This window comes from Neomonachus schauinslandi, chromosome 9, assembly GCF_002201575.2.
Source record: "Neomonachus schauinslandi chromosome 9, ASM220157v2, whole genome shotgun sequence".
Taxonomy (NCBI): domain Eukaryota; kingdom Metazoa; phylum Chordata; class Mammalia; order Carnivora; family Phocidae; genus Neomonachus; species Neomonachus schauinslandi.
The window spans coordinates 45,511,374-45,532,106 of NC_058411.1; the positions used below are offsets into that span (position 1 = coordinate 45,511,374).

At 34.9% G+C, this 20,733-nt stretch overlaps 1 protein-coding gene across 1 annotated transcript in view; it reads right to left on the reverse strand.

The window, feature by feature from the left end:
• Positions 1-262: 262 nt before the first annotated feature.
• GPR137C (G protein-coupled receptor 137C) overlaps positions 263-20,733 on the reverse strand; it is a 59,249-nt gene continuing 38,778 nt past the window's right edge. Inside the window, exons 2-7 of the mRNA XM_021701499.1 lie at positions 20,653-20,696; positions 18,969-19,197; positions 3,737-3,886; positions 2,144-2,269; positions 1,839-1,957; positions 263-906 (exon numbers count right to left, since the gene is read on the reverse strand). Of these exons, the coding sequence (XP_021557174.1) occupies positions 729-906; positions 1,839-1,957; positions 2,144-2,269; positions 3,737-3,886; positions 18,969-19,197; positions 20,653-20,696 (846 nt within the window). The 3' untranslated portion in view covers positions 263-728. The remainder of the gene's footprint in view (positions 907-1,838; positions 1,958-2,143; positions 2,270-3,736; positions 3,887-18,968; positions 19,198-20,652; positions 20,697-20,733) is intronic.

Consider the following 20,733-nt stretch of genomic DNA (forward strand, 5'->3'; position numbering starts at 1 on the left):
AATCACTTGACCAATTCTACTCAAAATAGCCACATAATTTTCACTGGTATACTTTCTTCTTGAAGAAATGGCTGTGGCTTTCTAAAGAACACTGCTGGTCATCACTGTAAAGGATTACTATGGTCATTTAAAAAAAATGATTGAATAATTTCAGTTGGTATTTTACAATCATGCTTAAAAGAACTATCTTCAATGATTACATGTATTTCAGATTTTAAAAAAGAATGATACATTGTTATGCCTTAATCCTGTGCACTCTTCACACTGTAAAATTTTTATTGGGTAAGAATTCTACATAGAATACACCACTGAATATACAGGCTTTGATTTTTCATAGGAAAATTGCCTCCTGATTAGGTGTACAATATAATATCCCATTTTGAGCACTGAAGGGTGACTTTGGGGACTGCAGTGTACTCTTTCAGAACAAAGATAAAAGTGCAAATATGCAAATATGCATTTGCTCTTCCAAAGTCAGGATGTTTGCAGCCATCAAGTGTCTTAAGATCTAAAATCCCTCTTTTCTCCCACTCCAAACTTCCCATTTAACTTCGTTTTGCTATGAAGAAGTCGAAAGTAACAAGTGTGTCCTCGCTGAACACAGCCACATTTCCAGACTTTGTTTTCAGTTGCAACAGATAATGGAATGTTTATGTAGGTGGAATTTAAACACATCAAATATACACGTTCGTGAAAAACAATGGAGGAATCCCAGCGTGGTAGGGCTGTCAGTTCTGCGGTGTTACATACAAGCTATGGTGATTGCTCATATCTAAGTTGCTACAAGTAAAGAGCAAAGGAGCACTATCTGTCACAGGTCCATTCATGTGGGGAGAGACTGTGTAACTGTTGCCGCCACACCCGGTCATGGTGCCATACCAGCCCAAACCTTGCGAATTCGATAAACTGCAACAACAAAAGGCAAAAAAAACCCATAGGATTGTGATCAGGATATAGGTCACGTTGGCATTTTTAGCGTTCAGTGGCTTTTATAATACAGTTAGTATCACACCTATTGAAATATATTCTTTGCCAAATAATAGTTTTCTATAAAATGTAATGACTTTTATCTAATATCCTTGATTTTATATCACATATTACAAAAGAATAAATACATCAGAATTAGAACTTGATGATCAGATAATAATATAGTACTTATCAAGGACTAGGCTCTATGCTAAGACATGTTTGTGTGTGTGTATATTTATGATAATGTATACACAAGCACATACCCTATTTAGTCTTCACAACAATCCTATTAGATAAATTCTATTACCACTGTTTTACAGATGAAGAACAGGCTGTAAAAAAGGGTTAAGGAACTTGTCCAGATGAAGTGAGAATTACAGAAAATGCTATATCAAGCTCAGTGCATATGGAGGTATGCATTTAGGCTTTCACTTTGCCCTGCTACACAGCTGAAGGTGTAGAGCTGCAATGGTTTTAGAATAAGAAGGACACAAGATTTCCTATGGCACCTAAGCTTCCTGAGAGTTTCATCTGGAGTTTCTTGCTGGGTTTTGAATAGCACTATAGATAAGGAAACATATAATTACTCTAATTGTATTCCTTCCCTGCTCATCAACCCCTGCCAGCTTTGAACCAACATGGAATCCTGAAAGGAGATGGCATACCATTTTACGCCTAAAGGCGTTTCTCAAATAAAGGTAATATACGGCCTTAGAGTCAGATGATAGTTCTTTATAGTACAGTTCCCACTACGGGGACTCTAAGATCCAGTTTACTCTCATATGGCACCAAATCTACCTTTCTCGTGTTTGGGGTAAAGCTTAGGTTTGTTCTTTTCAATCTATTCAGTACTAATTCAGTATATCTACCTTCCTTCTCTTGAACTTCCCAGTCTTGGCAAGTCATCATCACTATCGTATCGTCTTGGATTGTCGAAAAAGTAAGCTCTGGAACTATAATTGTGACTATTTATCATGCCAGCAGGTGCCTGTAAACAAAGTGTTAGATAGATAGCATATGAAGATTTACTTTTCAACTAAGAAAGGAGGCTGAGATCTAGAATGCTTTTTAGTTTTAAACTTTGCCAGAAAAACAGAAAATCGATATAAATGTTCCATTATTAAAAAAAAAAAAATAAGGGGAACATGTATCGGGGAATATTATGATATCATACCAAATTCTGGTTTAATCTCTGCGCCCGGAAAAAGAGGACCACTGACCATGCCGGTACATGTTCCCACAGGAAGAGGACCATTCCAAATACTATATACTCTTCTCCACTTAGGTCTTCTAGATGAGCCTGCAGACACAGTATGACAGGGCTGTTTTTAAATCTGTTTTTTGTATAAGCAGTCACCCTCCACAATTAATTTGCTTCAGGTAAGGGTAAGTTAAAACACATCAACTCTAGGCACGTAAGTCTCTAAATTCATTTTCCACATTTTATGGTTTCATGTCCTTTAAAGGACATAAAAATGCTTTGATGTTTTCAATGCATCAATTTATTAAAATATTTTTTAATATATGGGTGGGTTGGAGTGACCTCATTTGTAGGCTCCACAGTCTGAAGAGAGGTATAAAAGAGACTCCTGGTTCTAGCTACTCCACAGCTACCATAATAGCGCTTATGAGTCACACCTGTAGGGAGATGTCACATGTTAGGTCGCTCAGCCCCACTGCTATTTAAAAATATGCTTTGGGGCCTAAACTTCATATGGAATTTGCTTTTATTCTACTAGACGTTGGAAGAGAGAAATGGCAAAAGGAGTGAAGAGCATCTGCCAGCTGGAACTACATGTGAAAAGTCCCTTTTTGGGGAAGGGGAAAAAAAATGAAGAAAATTCCTTTTCTTTAGAAAGGTAACGGAAATTCTGAAAAAATGATATTCCGGAATGCCTTAAATTCGGTACAAAGTTATATTAATATAAAGACATGACATGTAGCTATGTCAAACTGCACTTTTAGGAAGGGGATGGAGAAAGCTGGGAGGTTAAATATGATCGCTAGAGTACCGGGAAATTACTAGAGCAAACACCTGGACACCCAGGACCTATGAGTGCTCTCCCATTATCATGACTGATAATACTAGATTTTCAGGAAAGTCCCTTATTTAAGTATCTAAAACTGAACCACATATTTAGGTTATATGTAGGTCTTGGGTTTGAGAGAAAAAAAAGTTTCATCCTAACAAGTTAAAAACATACCCATATTCACTAGCTAATGACAGGCAGTCAATTTATCTAGAGATATTTAAACAGTATTCTTTTTTTTTTTTTTTTTTTTTTTTTTTTTTTTTTTTTATTTATTTGAGAGAGAGAGAATGAGAGAGAGCACATGAGAGCGGGGAGGGTCAGAGGGAGAAGCAGACTCCCTGCCGAGCAGGGAGCCCGATGCGGGACTCGATCCAGGGACTCCAGGATCATGACCTGAGCCGAAGGCAGTTGCTTAACCAACTGAGCCACCCAGGCGCCCTTTAAACAGTATTCTTGAAAAAGTTAGTAAAATATAGGTTTATGATCAAGAGGTCTATGGCCCTATTAGTATTATCTACAAAAAGAAAAGAAAATACTCCTTTGGGAGAAGTTCTCTCTGAAGAATGATTTTAAGCGACACATGTAAATGAGGATTTTTAAGCATAAACTTTAAGTATGATTATTGTTAGTAGCTAGAGATAAGTGTTTGTAAGTCAAACACTTAAAATATTCTCTTGGTTAAGCCTAATTTCAGTATTATATTATTAGATTAGCAATACATGGTAGGTACTTACCTTATCTGAAAGATTATCCCAGCCATAATTAAATGGACTTTCTAATGTATCCTGAGATATGGTGATCACCACCAAATTATAACATGCTCTTGAAGAGTAGAGAAGAATGACTACAGAGCCTACGACAACAGTCTGGCACAGAGACATACCCTAGAAGAGATAAAACTCATCATCATGACACTCCGCACATTTGTCACAACAAGCTGTTCATCCACATACAACATAGTCATCTCTTGCACTGCACTCTTAGAAAACACTGAGTGAGCACCTGTTGGAATAAACTCTTGGTCATCCTGCTTTGCAATTCCTATCCTTAGAACCACTTGTGTTTAAACTACCCTATTAATACAACTAATTATTTGCCAATTTGCCCATTGGCAGCTGGAGGAAGATTGTCCTGTCAAGATTATCTTACTCCCTTAAGTAATATATGAATAAATAAGTTGGCAAAATTGATATTAATAAGAGAAGTAGTTTAGTCATAATGAGAAAAGAATGGGAAATAGAAGAATTATTCCATTTCATACACTTAATTTCTAATGAGATACAAAATTAGAATAGAAATACAGCTCCTATGTTATTTGCTTCATTCTATGAGTTGATGTTACTCCCTTATTGATGTCATTATGTTGACAACAAAATGATGTAGGCACTCAAATGCACTTTCAAATCCATAATATTTTAATACCAAGGCTTCCATTGTTCCCCCAAATAGAAAACCTTATAATTTATTACTCACTCACAATTTAGTACTCACACTCAACTGGAGTATGTGTACTGGAGAAAGGTGCAGGATCAACTTTTTACAGGGATTCTTAACCTGGGGTCTGTATTTCAACATAGCTGGTTTCCTTTGTAATCCTATTTACCTTATGCATTAAAAACATTATTCTGAGAAGTGACACATTTGCCAAAGAGACGCACTGCAAAAAAAAAAAACCCAATGGGGTGTTTTGGAAATTTGTGTTCTGGTTGTCACAATGCTGGCATTCAGCACACAGGTGTCGGGGATGCTAGATGATCCGCAATTCACAGGAGAGTTCTCCACATGAGAGACTTCCTCTCTAACCTTCATAACTTTCCAATGTTCTCTTAGACATTCATGAAGATGAAAAATCTGTTTGTAATGATCTGAGCCAAAACCTAATTGTTTTATATATAAACAATGTTTATGTTTGCATAGTTTCAATAGATGCCAACATTTCCAGACACACATATACCACGGAAACTGAGGGAAATTTGTCCTTTGTTTTATTCAGAACTTGTATCAAGAATGGTCAAATATTTTGGAAAATCATGATACTGACAGCAGTGCTGTGTGTGGTACGTAAGGCGCCAACACAACACAGTGCAACAGTCCGTATTTGTAGCTGTCCCATTGGGTTTCTGTGTACAGATAACAAGCATCTGACTAGTACAGTATGCCCCCCAATTTACAAATTGAAATATTGGTCAATTACCTTCCTTTTATTTCCTCTTTATACCAAGGGCAATTATGTTGAATTTTTGAAGGTACGTGTGTAGGCAGATAATAAGCTGTTAATTGCAGGATAGAAAGAGTTTATTAAAAATACTCATCAGAAGGGTGCTCTGGGTTTGGTAGGATTGAGAACCATTATTATTACTGACTTCTTTATAAGAACAACACATTTTAGAGATATATGAGAAGAAGGAGAACTAAAAGATAAAAGGTACCTTGAAAGATATTGCTTACTCACTACCATAACAAACAGTTATGTGTGAAAATAAATAAAACCCTAGCAAGATCAAAATTTTCTAAAGTCAAGGCTAAAATTTTCTAACAGTGTGCATTTTTATTTTTGTGAATCCCCAAAAAAGTTGTTAATAAAAAAGCTAATCTAAAACCAATCCAGATCCAATTTTAAAAGTGCTGTATTATTAAAGAAACATTGGGTAACAAGAAGTTAGAATGCTGTAAGCATTACCGTCCTTTAAAATGATCATAAGTAGCTTTACAGAGAAATAAAATGACTACTAAAAAGACATAATATAGAGAGACTCTGCTTATACCTGTAAATACTATAAAAACTAAAAAAAAAAAAAAAAAAGGTTGGAGAAAGCTGGGAGGTTAAATAGAGAACATTACCATCACTCCAGAAAGTTCCTCACACCCATTCCCCATCAGCCAAACCCTCAGACGCACATACTCTCCTGCTTCTGTTTTTACCACAACTTAGTTCTGAACTCTTTCATAGGTGTCGATCACCCAGCATGTTTTCTGCTTCATCCATGTTGTTGGATGTTTCAGTAGTTTGGTCTTTATATCGCCGAGGTGGATGATTAGAATGACCAACTCCTTCTGGTTTGCTCAAGAGTTCCTAGTTTTGGCACTGAAAGTCCCACATCCCAGAAAACTTCTCAGCCCCAGAGAAACCAGGACAGTTAACCACACTAATTCCGCTAATTAGATGAGATTGTTTATATGACAGTTTTGTCTGTTGATGCACAGTTTCTATAAACATTCTTATACAAATCTTCTTGTGGACATGTGCTTTTCACTTCTTTGTGGTAAAACCTAAAAATGGAATTACTGGGTCATATGGTACCTATAAGTTCAGCTGTATAAGAAACTGCCAGATCTTTTCCCAAAATGGATGTACACTTTTACACTTCCAACAAAGTATGAGAGCTCCAGTTTCTCCACATCCTAGACAATATTAGGGGTTTTCAATCTTTCTAACTTTAGCCATGCTGGTGGATGTGTAGTTGTATCTCATTTTGGTTTTAATTTGCATTTCCCCAAAGACTGACATTTGGCTTATTGGCCATTTGTATATCTTCTTTGTGAAAAATCTGTTCATATCTTTGACCACTTCTAAATTGGGCTATCTTTTTTTTTTTTTTGAGTTATAGGAGATCTCTATATATGCTGGAAATGAGTCCCTTGTCAGAAATATGTATTGCAAATATTTTCTTGACGTCTGTGGTTTGCCTTTGCATTTTCTTAGTCTTTTATTTGCATGAGAAATTTGAACTTTTTTTTTTAAAGATTTTATTTATTTATTTGAGGGAGAGAGAGAGAATGAGAGAGAGAGAGAGCACATGAGAGGGGGGAGGGTCAGAGGGAGAAGCAGACTCCCTGCCGAGCAGGGAGCCCGATGCGGGACTCGATCCAGGGACTCCAGGATCATGACCTGAGCTGAAGGCAGTCGCTTAACCAACTGAGCCACCCAGGCTAGCGCAGCAGTTCTTAAAAAGTCTGGTCCAGGGACCTTAAAGATCAAAATCAAAATGATTAAAAATACTGAGATGTTTTGTACTCTAATTCTCTTTAGAATGCACAGCAGTTTTCCAGAGGCTACATGATAAGTGATGTCAACATTTTGTGTGCATATGTATTTTTGTGTTTTCTAGAATTCCTGTTATAATAAAATTAGGGTATAAGTATGTGCACTTTCAGAGATGAACTCAGCTTGTTCTCTTACTTTTACTGGGTTCTTTGGTTATACCTGTTATATCTGCTGAAACCTTAATATCATCCAATACTTAGTTATTTTGAAATCCTGTATCTCCATGGAAATACAACAGGAATAGGTATTCCTGATAGATTTATTTTACAATATTTAAGAATTTTAAAAAATTTAAAACTTGATATTAAACTCATTTTAGAAATTAGTCATATTTTACTCTAAAGTGAAAACATATTTTTTTTCATATTTAAGAATGGATTGTTGGGTTAAGAATGGGGAATTATTTTTTAATGGATACAGAGTTTCAGTATGGGGTAATGAAATGTTCTGGTGATGGTTGTACAACAATATGAATATACTTAATGCCACTGAATTGTACACTTAAAAATGAGTAAAATGGTTCCTTTAATGTTATATATATTTTGCCACAATAAAAAATATCTTTCTCAACACACAATGTCCTTGTTTACCTCTAAGATGCTGAGAAAGATGAAAGTGATTAGAATTCTCTGACTCAATAAAGAAAGGAATCTACCTCAAAGGAACTGGATGAAACTGATTTCTGTTTTGTTTTATCAAATAAAATGTAATGAAAACTATCTTTCAATAGGCTTTGCAAATGTTGATAATTTACCTTATTGTGTCTTCTGTGAGAGAAACTTTTTGAATAGTATTATGGCCCAGTGAGGCTGCAGCATCATTTTGAGACCAATCATTCAGACTTTAAAAGCAAAAGGAATTGAAAATTTAAATGCAGGTGTGGTGAGCACTTTAAATGTCAAAAATTGTTTTTATAACTTTCCAAACTAGGAACAAAAAAGCCATTCAAACATTTCACCGACTACATTATTATATTGCTATAATATATAGCATTGACTATACATTGGTTGAGAAAGCACACATAGTTGAGAAACCAGTAAAGCCTTACAGAGTTGACATTGCTGAATGCCTGCTGGATGGGAAGTCCATTCAAGAAATTATGGCATTGCCATTTTCCAATAATACAGAAATTCACTGATTTAAAGACATAACTGAAAACAAAGAGTGATTTAATATCTTGTCTACAGATTTGTTTTTTGTCTTACAAATAAATGAACCTGATAGAGCAAGACTAATTTTTTTGAATTCGTCTTTTGTCAGCACCAGGTAATCATCCAGGAAGATATTCTTTTAGGTCAATGTCTGAGAAGAAACATAAGTGGCGGAAATATCCAAAGTGTTGAAAACTCTTCTGATTGTTTATTGTGGGTCAACTATGTTGCTTCGCTCACTAATGGTACAAAAACAATGGTAACTAAAACGTCTGGGCCTTAGCACAAATCAAAGCAGTGGCACCAAATTGTATTGTATTCTTTACTGCTATGCACTCCCAATTGAAAAAGAAAGTCAGTTTCACTTAAGAATATCCTTGATGAAGCAGTGAAAATATTTATTAGTTACCAACCCTAGAGTATGTGTCTATTTAATACTCTGTGTGATGAGATGAGACAATTACAGCAATTCTACTGCATGCTGAAGTAGAGTGGTTGTCTTGAGTAAAAGCACTTATGTGGTTGTTTGATTTGTGAGCTGAAGTAGCCCCTTTTTCTTTGGTTATACACAGAGTATTAACCAGATACGAAAAGAACACCATTTTTGACTTAAACAACTATGGAAGACAGACAATGGTTATTCAGACTTGGTTATTGGGTATACATTCTTTTGAAAATAAATGAAATGAGCCTTTCACTTCAAGGAAAATACCTGACACTATTGCCAATGGTGAAATATAAATTTTCAAATTCAAATTAAAATTTTTGAAAGCTTGTAAGGACTTATGTCCACGGCAAGACTGGCGTGCCAGCTTCTGAAAACTTAAACACTTTTCTAATGAGATTGGAGGTGATATTAACACATGTGATTTTGAATACTGTCCAATGAAATGTATCATCATTTTGAAGATCTGTGACCACTCTCTTTCAATGATCAATGCATGATGTTACACAATCATTCAAAGTGCAAGATAGACCAATGGTAGTACAGAAGGTTCACTAATATGGTTTTAGATTCCACATGGCAACTAAACTTCAAGAAACCTCCACTTCAGATTTTTGGTGTAGTATTAGAGAAGAATATCCACAATTATTTGAAAAGGTTATTAAAATTCTCCTCCATTTTTCAACTACATATATGTGGGAGGATTTTCTTCATATACTTCAACTTAAATGACATATCACAGCAGATTAAATGCAGAAGAAAACATGAAAATCTGGCTTTCATTAAATTAGAAATTAAAGAGATCTGCAAAAGGTAATACAATGTCGATCTTCTAATTTATTTTTGTTTTGGAAAATACAGTTATATTTCATAAAAACATGTTAACACAGTGCTCGCTTTGGCAGCACATATACTAAAAACATGTTAACACAATGGATTTTTTATTGTTATTTTAAACGAATTAATAAATAAATATTTTTAGAATTCCTCAATTTTTATTTCTAATAATGTATATATAGGTAGCTATAATCTATATAAACAATAGCTCTTCGGGGTTCTCAGTAATTTTCAGGGAAGTAATGGGGTCTTGAGACTAAAAAGTTTGAGAACCACTACTCTAGAGATTATAATATATATCCTTAACTTTTCATGGTCTAAGTAATAGTTAATATCATACCACTTGACATAAAATGTAAGAACTTTGTAACCATATGATACATTTATCCCCTGTCCTTTATGCTATAGTTGCTATGATTGTTATATATACTATATAGAGAATTATATATGTACATATGTAAGCCTCACATTATGTTTTGCTTTGCACAGTCATATTTCTTTTTTAGAAATTAAGAAATTATATTTACCCACATATTTACTATTTCTTGTATTCTTCATTCCTTCCTGAAGAGATGAAATTCAAACTGACTTTATTTCCCTTCAGTCTGTAGAATTTCCTTAATGTTTCTTGTAATGCAGGTCTGCTGGTAACTAACCCTCTTAGTTCTATTGGAAGATGCTTTTATTTTTTCATCATGCTTTATATTCCTTATATTTTGATTGGATATAGATTTCAGAGTTGACCACATTTTTCCTTCAGCATGTTAAAGATGTTTCCATGTCTTCTGGCCTCCTTTATTTCTGATGAGAAGTGATTGATCATTTGAATCAATGTTCCCTTATGTATGTGTCATTTTTCTCTGCTTTCAAGATTTGCTTTTTATTTTTGGTTTTAAGTACTTTGACTATAATGAACTTAGGTGAGACTTTCTTTATATTTATCCTGATTGGGGTTGCTGAGCTTCATGAAACTGTAAATTTATGTCTTTCATCAAAATTGAAAAAATTTTTTTTTTTTAAAGATTTTTATTTATTTATTTGAGAGAGAATGAGAGAGAGAGAGAGAGCACATGAGAGGGGGGAGGGTCAGAGGGAGAAGCAGACTCCCTGCCGAGCAGGGAGCCCGATGCGGGACTCGATCCCAGGACTCCAAGATCATGACCTGAGCTGAAGGCAGTCGCTCAACCAACTGAGCCACCCAGGCGCCCCAAAATTGAAAAATTTCAATCATGATTTCTTCAAATATTTTTTCCAACCTCATTTTTTCTCTCTTTTCCTTTGGGGATTCCACTTATACATACTTAGGTCCTGAGATTCTGTTCATTTTATTATCATCTTTCCCCTCACCCTCCTCTGTTCTTCAATTTGGATACTCTCTGTTGATTTAAGTTCATTGACTTTTTCTTCTTTCATCCCCTATCTGCTGTTAAGCCCAACTGGTGGCTTTTTAATTTTAAATATTGTACTTTTTAATTCTAGAATTTCGTTTTATAGTTTCTATTTCTCCTGAGACTTCCTATTTATTTATCTATCAAAGTATATTTTCCTTAACCATACTTGAGCATATTATAAAATCTTTGTCTGATATGGCCAACATCTAAGTCATCTGGAAGGGGGAATTGCCTCCAATGATTGTTTTTTGCTTTTTGAGTATGAGTTGTATTTTTCCTGTTTCTTCATATATCCAGTTACCTTGGATTGTGTTCTGGACCTTGCCAGTGACATGTTTTAGAGAGTCTGGATTCTGTTATATTCTTCTGAAAATTACTGATTTTTTTTTCTTTTCCTTTTTTTTTTTTTTAAGCAAAAATTAACTTGGCTAGACTCAAATCCCAAACCATCTCCTAAGAATGGATAGCAGCTGGAATATCCTTAACTATGTTGCTTTAATTCTGTCCTGCTCATATGTAGTTCAGGTATCAGATAAAAATTTGGCAGAATTTGTTATCAGAATTTGTAGCTTCCTCTATCTGGGTGTCTTCTTCCTGATATTTCCCACTCATTTCCCATCTGTGGTAGTTACTTGAATTTTGTCTTCTGATTCATCAAGCAAGTAAAACTCTTCAAGTTTTGGCTGCCCCATGGATGAGAACTTCCCTCAGGCTAGAAGCTGTAAAAAACAGGAAACTTACTCAGTGTCATTTTCTTCTTCTAAGCGGTTGCTCTCCAGTGCCTTCAATGTTTTTATATTTTGTCCAGAATTTATCATTGCTATCTGTGGAAGGTTTGTCCAATAGAAGCTACTCAGCCATTACCAGAAGCAGAATCCTACGTATATTTTTTTGAAACAATCTCACAAATGCTATTTCCATTTTGAAATTAAAATGCCAAACTAAGCAACAATAAGAAAACAAAGTAATAGCAAAAATGCCAAACTAAGCATCAACAATGAGAAAACAAAGTAATAGCAATTAGCAAATTAAAAAATAATACAGTTGATCCTTGAACAACAGGTTTGAATTCCATGGGTCCATTTATACACAGATTTTTTTGTTTAATACTCAGTATTGTAATGTATTTTCTCTTGCTTATGATTTTCTTTTTTTTTTTAAAGACTTTTTATTTATTCATTTGAGAGAGAGAGGGAGAGAGACAGAGGGAGCATGAGTGAGAGCACGAGCAGGGGGGAGAGTCAGAGGGAGAGGGAGAAACAGACTCCCTGCTGAGCAGGGAGCCCGACTCAAGGCTCAATCCTAGGACCCCAGGATCATGACCTGAGCTGAAGGCAGACACTTAACCAACTGAGCCACCCAGGCACCCCTTACTTACTTATGATCCTCTTAATAACATTTTCTTTCCTCTAGTTTACTTTATTATAAGAAAACAGTATATAATACATATAATATACAAAGTATATGTTAACTGATTGTTTTTATTATTGGTAAGGCTTCCAGTCAACAGTAGGCTATTAGTAGTTAAATTTTTGGGGAGTCAGTGTGTCACCGATACTTAAAAAGAAACAAAGATATTAGAAGAAGTTTTTGGGGAGTCAAAAGTTATATGTGGATTTTATTTTATTTTAATTTTTAAAAAGATTTATTTATGAGAGAGAGAGTATGAGTGGGGGAAGGGGCAGAGGGAGATTGTGAGAGAGAATCTCAAGCAGACTCCCCGCTGAGCAGAGCCCCAACATGGGGCTCGATCCCAGGACCCTGAGATCATGACCTGAGCCAAAATCAAGAGTCAGCCACTTAACCAAACTGAGCCACTCAGGCACCCTGTCATATGTGGGTTTTAAACTGTGTAGTGGGTCAGTGTCCCTAATCCCTCTGTTGTTCAAGGGTCAACTGAATTTTGATAATTATAAGATCTAAACAGTTTCAAAAATAGTTTCATGCTGCAAAGACAATGAAATTAGATCTCTGGCTCTTATGGATTTTTAAAAATGGGACAAGTGTGTGGTGGGTCTACTCAGCAACAGAATAATAAGTAAGACTTGGGGTATAAGAACTGGAGTAATGAAGGCAGCAAAGTAAAGAAGTGCCACAACTTAAGATGGATAGAGTAAATCCTCATAATTCAGGAGAAATTATAGCAAAGTACTGGGAAAGTGGTAATCATACCATTACAGAGGATGGTGCAGCCTCTATTTCCCTACCAGAATCCTCCCCAAATTCTGGTTAAATCATATTTCGAGGTGGTGGAAGAGAGACACTCATAGTATTTTAGCCTATTTCTTTAATTATGACTTAAATTACTATAAACCATTGCCTTGGTTTTATAGGATCAGCTGGTCTGCATGAAAGATCAGAAATATCAGTCAAATTGAATGTTACTGTGTCTCTGCAAGATGCTGATGCTGTTTCCCATTCCAATACATTAAATTAATATGGATAAAGGGTTGAGTGAACATTGGACAGAAGGGTTTACATAGTAATTAAAACTTACGAATTCAGGAGAGAGAGAATGCATTATTTGCAAATGGCTGACTAGACTGAGAGACAAGCTGATCTGATACTAAATATCAAACAATGATTCCTTTTACAATCTCACCTAGATATAAAATTGTGCATATCCCTGACCAGAGAAATAAACCTAAAAGCTTAACTTTTATTCCAACCATGCCACTGAGTGGTCTTTTATACAGATAATCCTAACCTATCATTATAGGGACTAAGCATCTACATTGGTTTAAACCTTTTTGTGCTGATAAGTTATTTTGTTCATTAAAAATGATATATGTTCTATAGGCGCCTGGGTGGCTCAGTCGTTAAGCGTCTGCCTTCGGCTCAGGTCATGATCCCAGGGTCCTGGGATCGAGCCCCACATCGGGCTCCCTGCTCGGCGGGAAGCCTGCTTCCCCCTCTCTCTCTCCACCCTGCTTGTGTTCCCTCTCTTGCTGTGTCTCTCTCTGTCAAATAAATAAATAAAATCTTTTTAAAAAATGATATGTGTTCTATATTTTTATAATTATTCTTATTTTTTTCTGAAATGGAAAGGAATATTAGAGTAAAAATAATTTTATCAGTATGCATTTATTTATTAAAAGATTTATTCATTTGAGAGACAGAGTGAGTGCGAGTGCAAGCTGGGGAGAGGAGTAGACAGGGAGAGAGTCTTAAGCAGACTCTACCCTGAGCCTAGAGCCCCAAGCCCCGAGCCTGGAGCATGGAGCACAGAGCCTGGAGCTCGGAGCCTAAAGCCTGGAGCTCGGAGCCTAATGTGGGGCTCGATCTCATGACCCTAAGACCACAATCTGAGCTGAAACCAAGAGTTGGACACTAAACCAACTATGCCACCCAAAAGCCCCATCAGTATGCATTTTTTTTTTTAGATTTTATTTATTTATTTGAGAGAGAGAGAGACAGAGATAGTGAGAGAGAGCACAGTGGGGAGGAGAGGGAGAAGCAGGCTCCCCGCAGAGCAGGGAGCCCGATGCGGGAGTTGATCCCAGGACCCCGGGATCATGACCTGAGCTGAAGGCAGACGCTTAACCGACTGAGCCACCAAGGCGCCCATCACTATGCATTTTAATGTTAAAAGTTATGCTATAATTCTGATAAAAATTAAATAAATTCGAATGTACCACAGAAATCATAGAAATAAAGGCAAAGCAAACAGCAATAAAAAAAACCTAATGGGAGAAAAAGACCAATACTAACACATAATCATGTCAATAAATACAAATGATTTGTTTACCATATAAAGTGTTTGTTAAAACCCCAACAAATCTATATTTTAAGTTAATGAGACACACTTGAAATATTAGCAGTAGATAAAAAGTTAAGATAGCATCATCTATCATGACCATGCAAATAAAAGAATATTAAGATTGTAATAAAAGATACAGTAGTTTTCAGAACAAAGATGCCTACGATTAAAAATGCATTACAGAATTTCAACAATATTTTTTTCTAAAAATTTTAAAGGGAAGCTAGTTGAATATTAGATGAAATGTGACCTATTAGAGACTTCAACCCTTATCAAAAGCTGTGTGGAATGGTACATAAATAAGGTGGAGTCACGTAAAATTTAAATAAAATATTTAAATAAAATATTTAAAAGAGAAATTCACTTCTTCAATGATTCTTATTCTGTTTTGGATCACTGTTCCTTTTGAGAATTTGATTACATGTATAGGACCCCTTTCCAGTTAAATTTTGCCAACAATTTCAGGTATTCAAGAACTTCCTGAAACTACATTACCATCTCTTAGTACATGTTAGGATCATAATAGCTAACATTTAAAAGCACGTCCCAAGTGCTAGGCATTATACCAAGCACTTTATATAAAATTTCATTTAGTCCTTTAACCACCTTACAAGGTACGACCTTACCCTAATAATAACCTATAAGATCAGCACTATCATTATTTCTATTTTACAGATCAGCTGACTGAAGCTTAGAGATGCTGTTACTTGTCCACTGCCACATAGCCAGTAAACAGGAGATGGGATTTATGGCCTTATCTCCTTGATCTCAGGTTTCCAGCTCTTAATCATTATGACACTTCACTAAGGTCTTTCCAAATTAACTAAAAATTGGTATATCTGAAAAAAAGATATAAACATATCCAAAATATATCCAATACCATTTTTTATTTATACCACCCTTATTGCAAAAGAGAATTTGAAGTAGTTACAGAGATGCACACAAAATAAAAAAATATACAGGAATGTGTATGTGTGTGGTGGTGCTGGGGAATAAGAAAATGAGATAAAACTAGAGGTAGAGCCAGAACCCAAAGTGGATATCATAAGGTCATCTATGATTGATGTAGAGGTGAGCCACATATTTGCCGCTGAATGGCATAGTGGTCAGAGAAAAAAAGGATTTAATCAATACTGTTTTACCTGGTACTGAACTGAGAAAAAGATCTTTTCTGTGGAACACTGTGTAGACAATATTCTTAAGAACATTATACAATAGTGACTTTTAAGATAAACATTTCTTACATATTTCTTTGTATAGGCCAAAGCATGATGTCAAAGTACAAGTCAGAACAGACAATTCTATCCATGGTACAATGTAGTCTGAGTACAAAACATGTGGACTGGGCTAAAGATAAACTGTAGAATAGATAGGAAAGACTAGATATCTTTTCAGGTAATCTTTCTGGCGATTAAGTTTTTTAATTTAACAGTTAAGAGTTTATTTCAAGAACCTGGAGTACAGAAATTCTATAATGTTTAGTAAGCCAGATTCATATGCATAGACACTCAAGCAGAGGGTAAAACTGGTAACTTCTCATGGAAGTCGGGGGACCTGAATAGGATAGATGTCTAAATTTTAGAACTTCCACCAAAATAAGTTGAAGGAAGACCTATAGATAAAGATAATATCTAATTCACATTGATATATAAGTATGTAATGTTGGAGGCATGGCTGAAATTGAAGCAGAAAATTTCCTTTGGTTTTGTTAAATGAGAATGTTCATACAATATAACAAGATGATGGGAAGCTGCCAAAGCAGTACTTGAGAAAACATATCACTCTAAATATCTTGTTTACAAAATAATAAATCATGTATCTATGTAAGAACACAGACAAAGGACAAAGTAAAAACCTTAAATATGTAAGAAAATAAAACAATGAAAGAGCAGAAATAAACTATTCAAATTGACAATAACTAATATTTAAAAACCCCCAGAGTTGCTACTTTGAAAAAGAGAACCAATACACAGCACTGTCCTAGTTGCTAACCAAAGAAACAAAAATTTTTTTAAAGAGAAATCAGATAGTTGTTTCTAAATTTTATTTTTGAAGTGAAGGAGAAGGAATCAAATTAAGTTCATAATAACGGGAAACACTAGAGTTATGCCTTCAAAGTTTGGTAAGATGAGGACCCACAGGTATAGAGCACTGGGTGGGGGAGAGATGTTCCTGGAAAATGAAACAGCCTAAGGATACAGAGACAGGAAAGAATATTGTGTGTCATTTAGAAATAAGGTAGGTAAGATTGAGTTGAAACAAATCATGGAAGATCTCATTATCCCTGAATATGTAGGAGAAGGAAAGAAGAATAAAAAGAAAAACAAGACCAAAGTCTGAGCTTTAAGGAAATGCTCTTAGGGATAGTAGGAAGCAGACTCAGTTTGAAAGTGGCAGAGATAGATGTTCAGCCTGTATCTGTTGATTGAATAAAAGAAATGGCTATTCCTGTACAGAAGTCAAAAAATAAAAATGGGCCTAGTGATTTTACAAGGAGAACATGGAAGCAACAAGATGTACTCTTTGAATAAATAAGTTTATGACCTAGGAAGACCAAGAACTACATAACAATACAATGTAATACAAATAATCTAGTATCTCATATTATATTTACCTTTAAAGGCATGTATTTAAGCATGACTCTCCAATGTTCCTAGAGAATTCTGAATCCATGCACCTTTTAAATGTAACACTTCTAAAATAATAATAATAAAAAAATGAATACCTTTCATACGATAGAGGAAGATGTTTGAAATAATTCTGGAGGAGTTATCAGATGAGATTTTCCTCTCGGATTGGCAACTTTACTATATGCAGAGAAATATCTATTTCAAAGTAAGTAAATCCAAACTTTAAAAGTTGTTAGATATCCAGAAAAGAAGCCTTTTATTTATTTATTTTTTTAAGATTTTTTTTTTTAAATTTATTTGACAGAGAGAGACACCGTGAGAGAGGAAATACAAGCAGGGGGAGTGGGAGAGGGAGAAGCAGGCTTCCCACCGAGCAGTGAGCCCCATGTGGGGCTCGATCCCAGGACCTGAGCCGAAGGCAGACGCTTAACAATTGAGTCACCCAGGCACCCCAAAAAGAAGCCTTTTAAATTCAACCACATCTATTTATGCTTTATCACTACATAAGCACAAGGTATGAATGTTATGGCGATGTTATTACATTAAGTGGAGATGCTGTTGCTACACCAAAAGATTATATACCATAACATTACCATTTTTAACACTAAGCTGAAGCCAGAATTAGCAAAAATATTTACACTTTGGGAACTTTTTAGGATGGAAATTGGATACAATAATTTTCCAGGTAAGATTAATAGGTTTGAAAGTCTCTCTCTCTCTCTGAATATATGTTTTTATTTTTATATCTATATTTATCCTGCATTCTATTGATACATGTTTAAAAACTAAAATTAAAGTATCTACCTAAATTTAAAGGACAAGTTGATTACCATACATTCAATTAAAGCACCTTGCTTTTACTAGGATTATATGAAAGAAGGCAACAATATGTGAAGTCTAACTATATTTCAGAGAACTGTTCTGTTTAAGAGACTATCTTGCTTGTCTTCAGTGAATAGATAATGATGCTAAATTAGGGCAAGCTCGTGAGTATATATAAATCGCACCCCCAAATCCACACATCTATACCCACATACCCAGTGACACATATACACTGTGATGACTGATTCCTGCTCAACCACATTGTCAATCGACAGTAGAAACTTTTATGGTTCTTTGTTAATAAGTTAGCATTGGCCTCTGTTTGCTGATCCAAACAAAGCATAAGGAAAGGCAGAAGCAAGGCATTTATAAATTTAATTACATGACTAGCTGTTTTAAAATCATAGGGTCTTCATATGATGGGATGAAGTAACATTTGCTAAATCTTTATACAAATAAACACCACCTTAGAAGTATGACATCTTAACACTGCTAACCCAAATGTATGTAGACATAACCTGGTAAATTTGTTTAATGGCAATATTATCACCATTACTGACGAAATCTTAAATTGTTAGTGTGGCTTATATATTAGACCATTTGTGACACATTCACAAAATTCTGGTTTATTTCATTTATCCTCCTATGCAGAGGATATAAGTACAGAAAATACAATATGCTCAATATAAACTTTTAAAAAACTATTATTTAGTAAGGGCCAAATTTTGAATGCCTTTTAATATCTTGTGACCATTCTTTCAAGCTCAAAAATGTGCCTTACATTCAGAACACTTTTTAAAAACATAAGCTTTCCATTAAAATATGCTTCACAGGATGAGGATTTGAAGCTAGATTTTCAAGTATAAATTTAAGAAATATACTTACCTTTGATTCGAGGTAGACATTTGCTGATGACATTTTTGTAATTTTGCATATGTAACTAACTAAAGAGATGGCACAAAGAATAAACAGGCTATCATTAATTAATGCTCGAACAAACACAGTCCATTTCAACTGATTTTCTGGGACATCTCCGTGGACTAGCATTGCACAAGTCAAGTTCACCACTAAAAAAAGAAGGCTTGCCAATATAAAGCCCAAATGCAACAGAATTCTGAAAGGAAAAAAAATAAATTTATTAGATGTTTATATATTAATGAGAGAGTAGACTTAATTCTGAATTAGTGTGCTACTTCAGGTACAATAATACTGTCAGCTTAAAATCTTTATAATTTCATTAAATACAAATTTAAGAATCAGAGTTACTTGGGATATCTTTGCTGTTATGAAATTAGTATCTAAACAATTTTAAAATGGCATTAGGCTTTAAAACATTAATTTAAAAATAACTGAATGGGCCTTGAACTCAGTTGCCTCTACCAGGAAGAATAATATAAGATTATTTTAACATTAATTAAAGTAATCCTGCACTTTTCATTTTTATAACTACTAAACATATTTTCATTGACCTTTCCATTCAAAGAATTACCAGGCTTTTATAATTTGCTTGGAAAATTAATATACTCTATCTAAATTTAAATTGATCACTAATATTAATTTTAAGAGGTTAAGGGAAATGTGTTTTAAATAATGTTCAATTTTTATGAACTTCTGACTATCCATAGCAAACATGACTTTCAAACATGACCAAAGAAGAACATAGGGACAGTATATGTAGAGTTTCAAGCACCTCATCAATACCCTGGCTTTCTATAAAGTTGCATGTTTACTATGCATACACAGCAACTCTGAAAATGAAATGCCTCCACTATATTCCCCTAAGAAAAATGAGACCACTGCGACTCTTCAGGTAAGGTGTGGATATTTGTATCAAGTAGCTATAACAGCTATCTATTCCCAATTCAAATATGTTTATAACCTCAATTAATATGAGCCAGAAATTTATTTGGCATCCTAATATCTTCTTTTTTGGGTCACTTTCAAGAGTGGGAATCATAAAATGTTGTCTGCCTTTGGAACTAGTTTACAAGAGGTTAATTGAAGGTAATGTGTAATCTGTAACAAGCAATCTTTTTTAAGCGTACATTCAAAGTACAAAGATTTTAGTTTGAGAAGTTCAGATCTTAGTATTCTCTCAGATTATGTAATAAAAATAATAATATATAACTTGAAACCCAAAGTGGACCTTGAAGTTACCCATATACCCAGGGGAAACCAAGGTATAGAGAGGTTAAATGAGTTGCATGGTCAACAAGTTAATTGGAGAATTGGTCTGAAACCCAACTCTCATTTTTGATGTTAGTCAGTACAGAAGCATTCCTTATTTCATGGAACTACACTACTATACATGCGTGCCCCAAACAGTAAAATCTAACTTTAGTATGTGTGGGCCCTAGGAAACTATCTGTAGCAGAGCAGCAAAAAAAAGGTGTTAGGCAGCGATATGGCTGAAGGGGGAGAACTGTCGGTTACTCAAGTCATTTCCCATGTGCTAATCTAACTACTGGACTTCCTATAAAATTGCTATAGGACCTTCAGCTACCATGCCCTTCTACCTTGAAAAGTCTATTGTGAAAAAAAATTAGATCTTGCTACTCATGAAACTTACTTGTGTTTGTCAAGTTCAGTGGCACATCTGACTTTACATATAACCTATAAAGAGAGTATAGAAAAAGGTTTTGAAAAAACG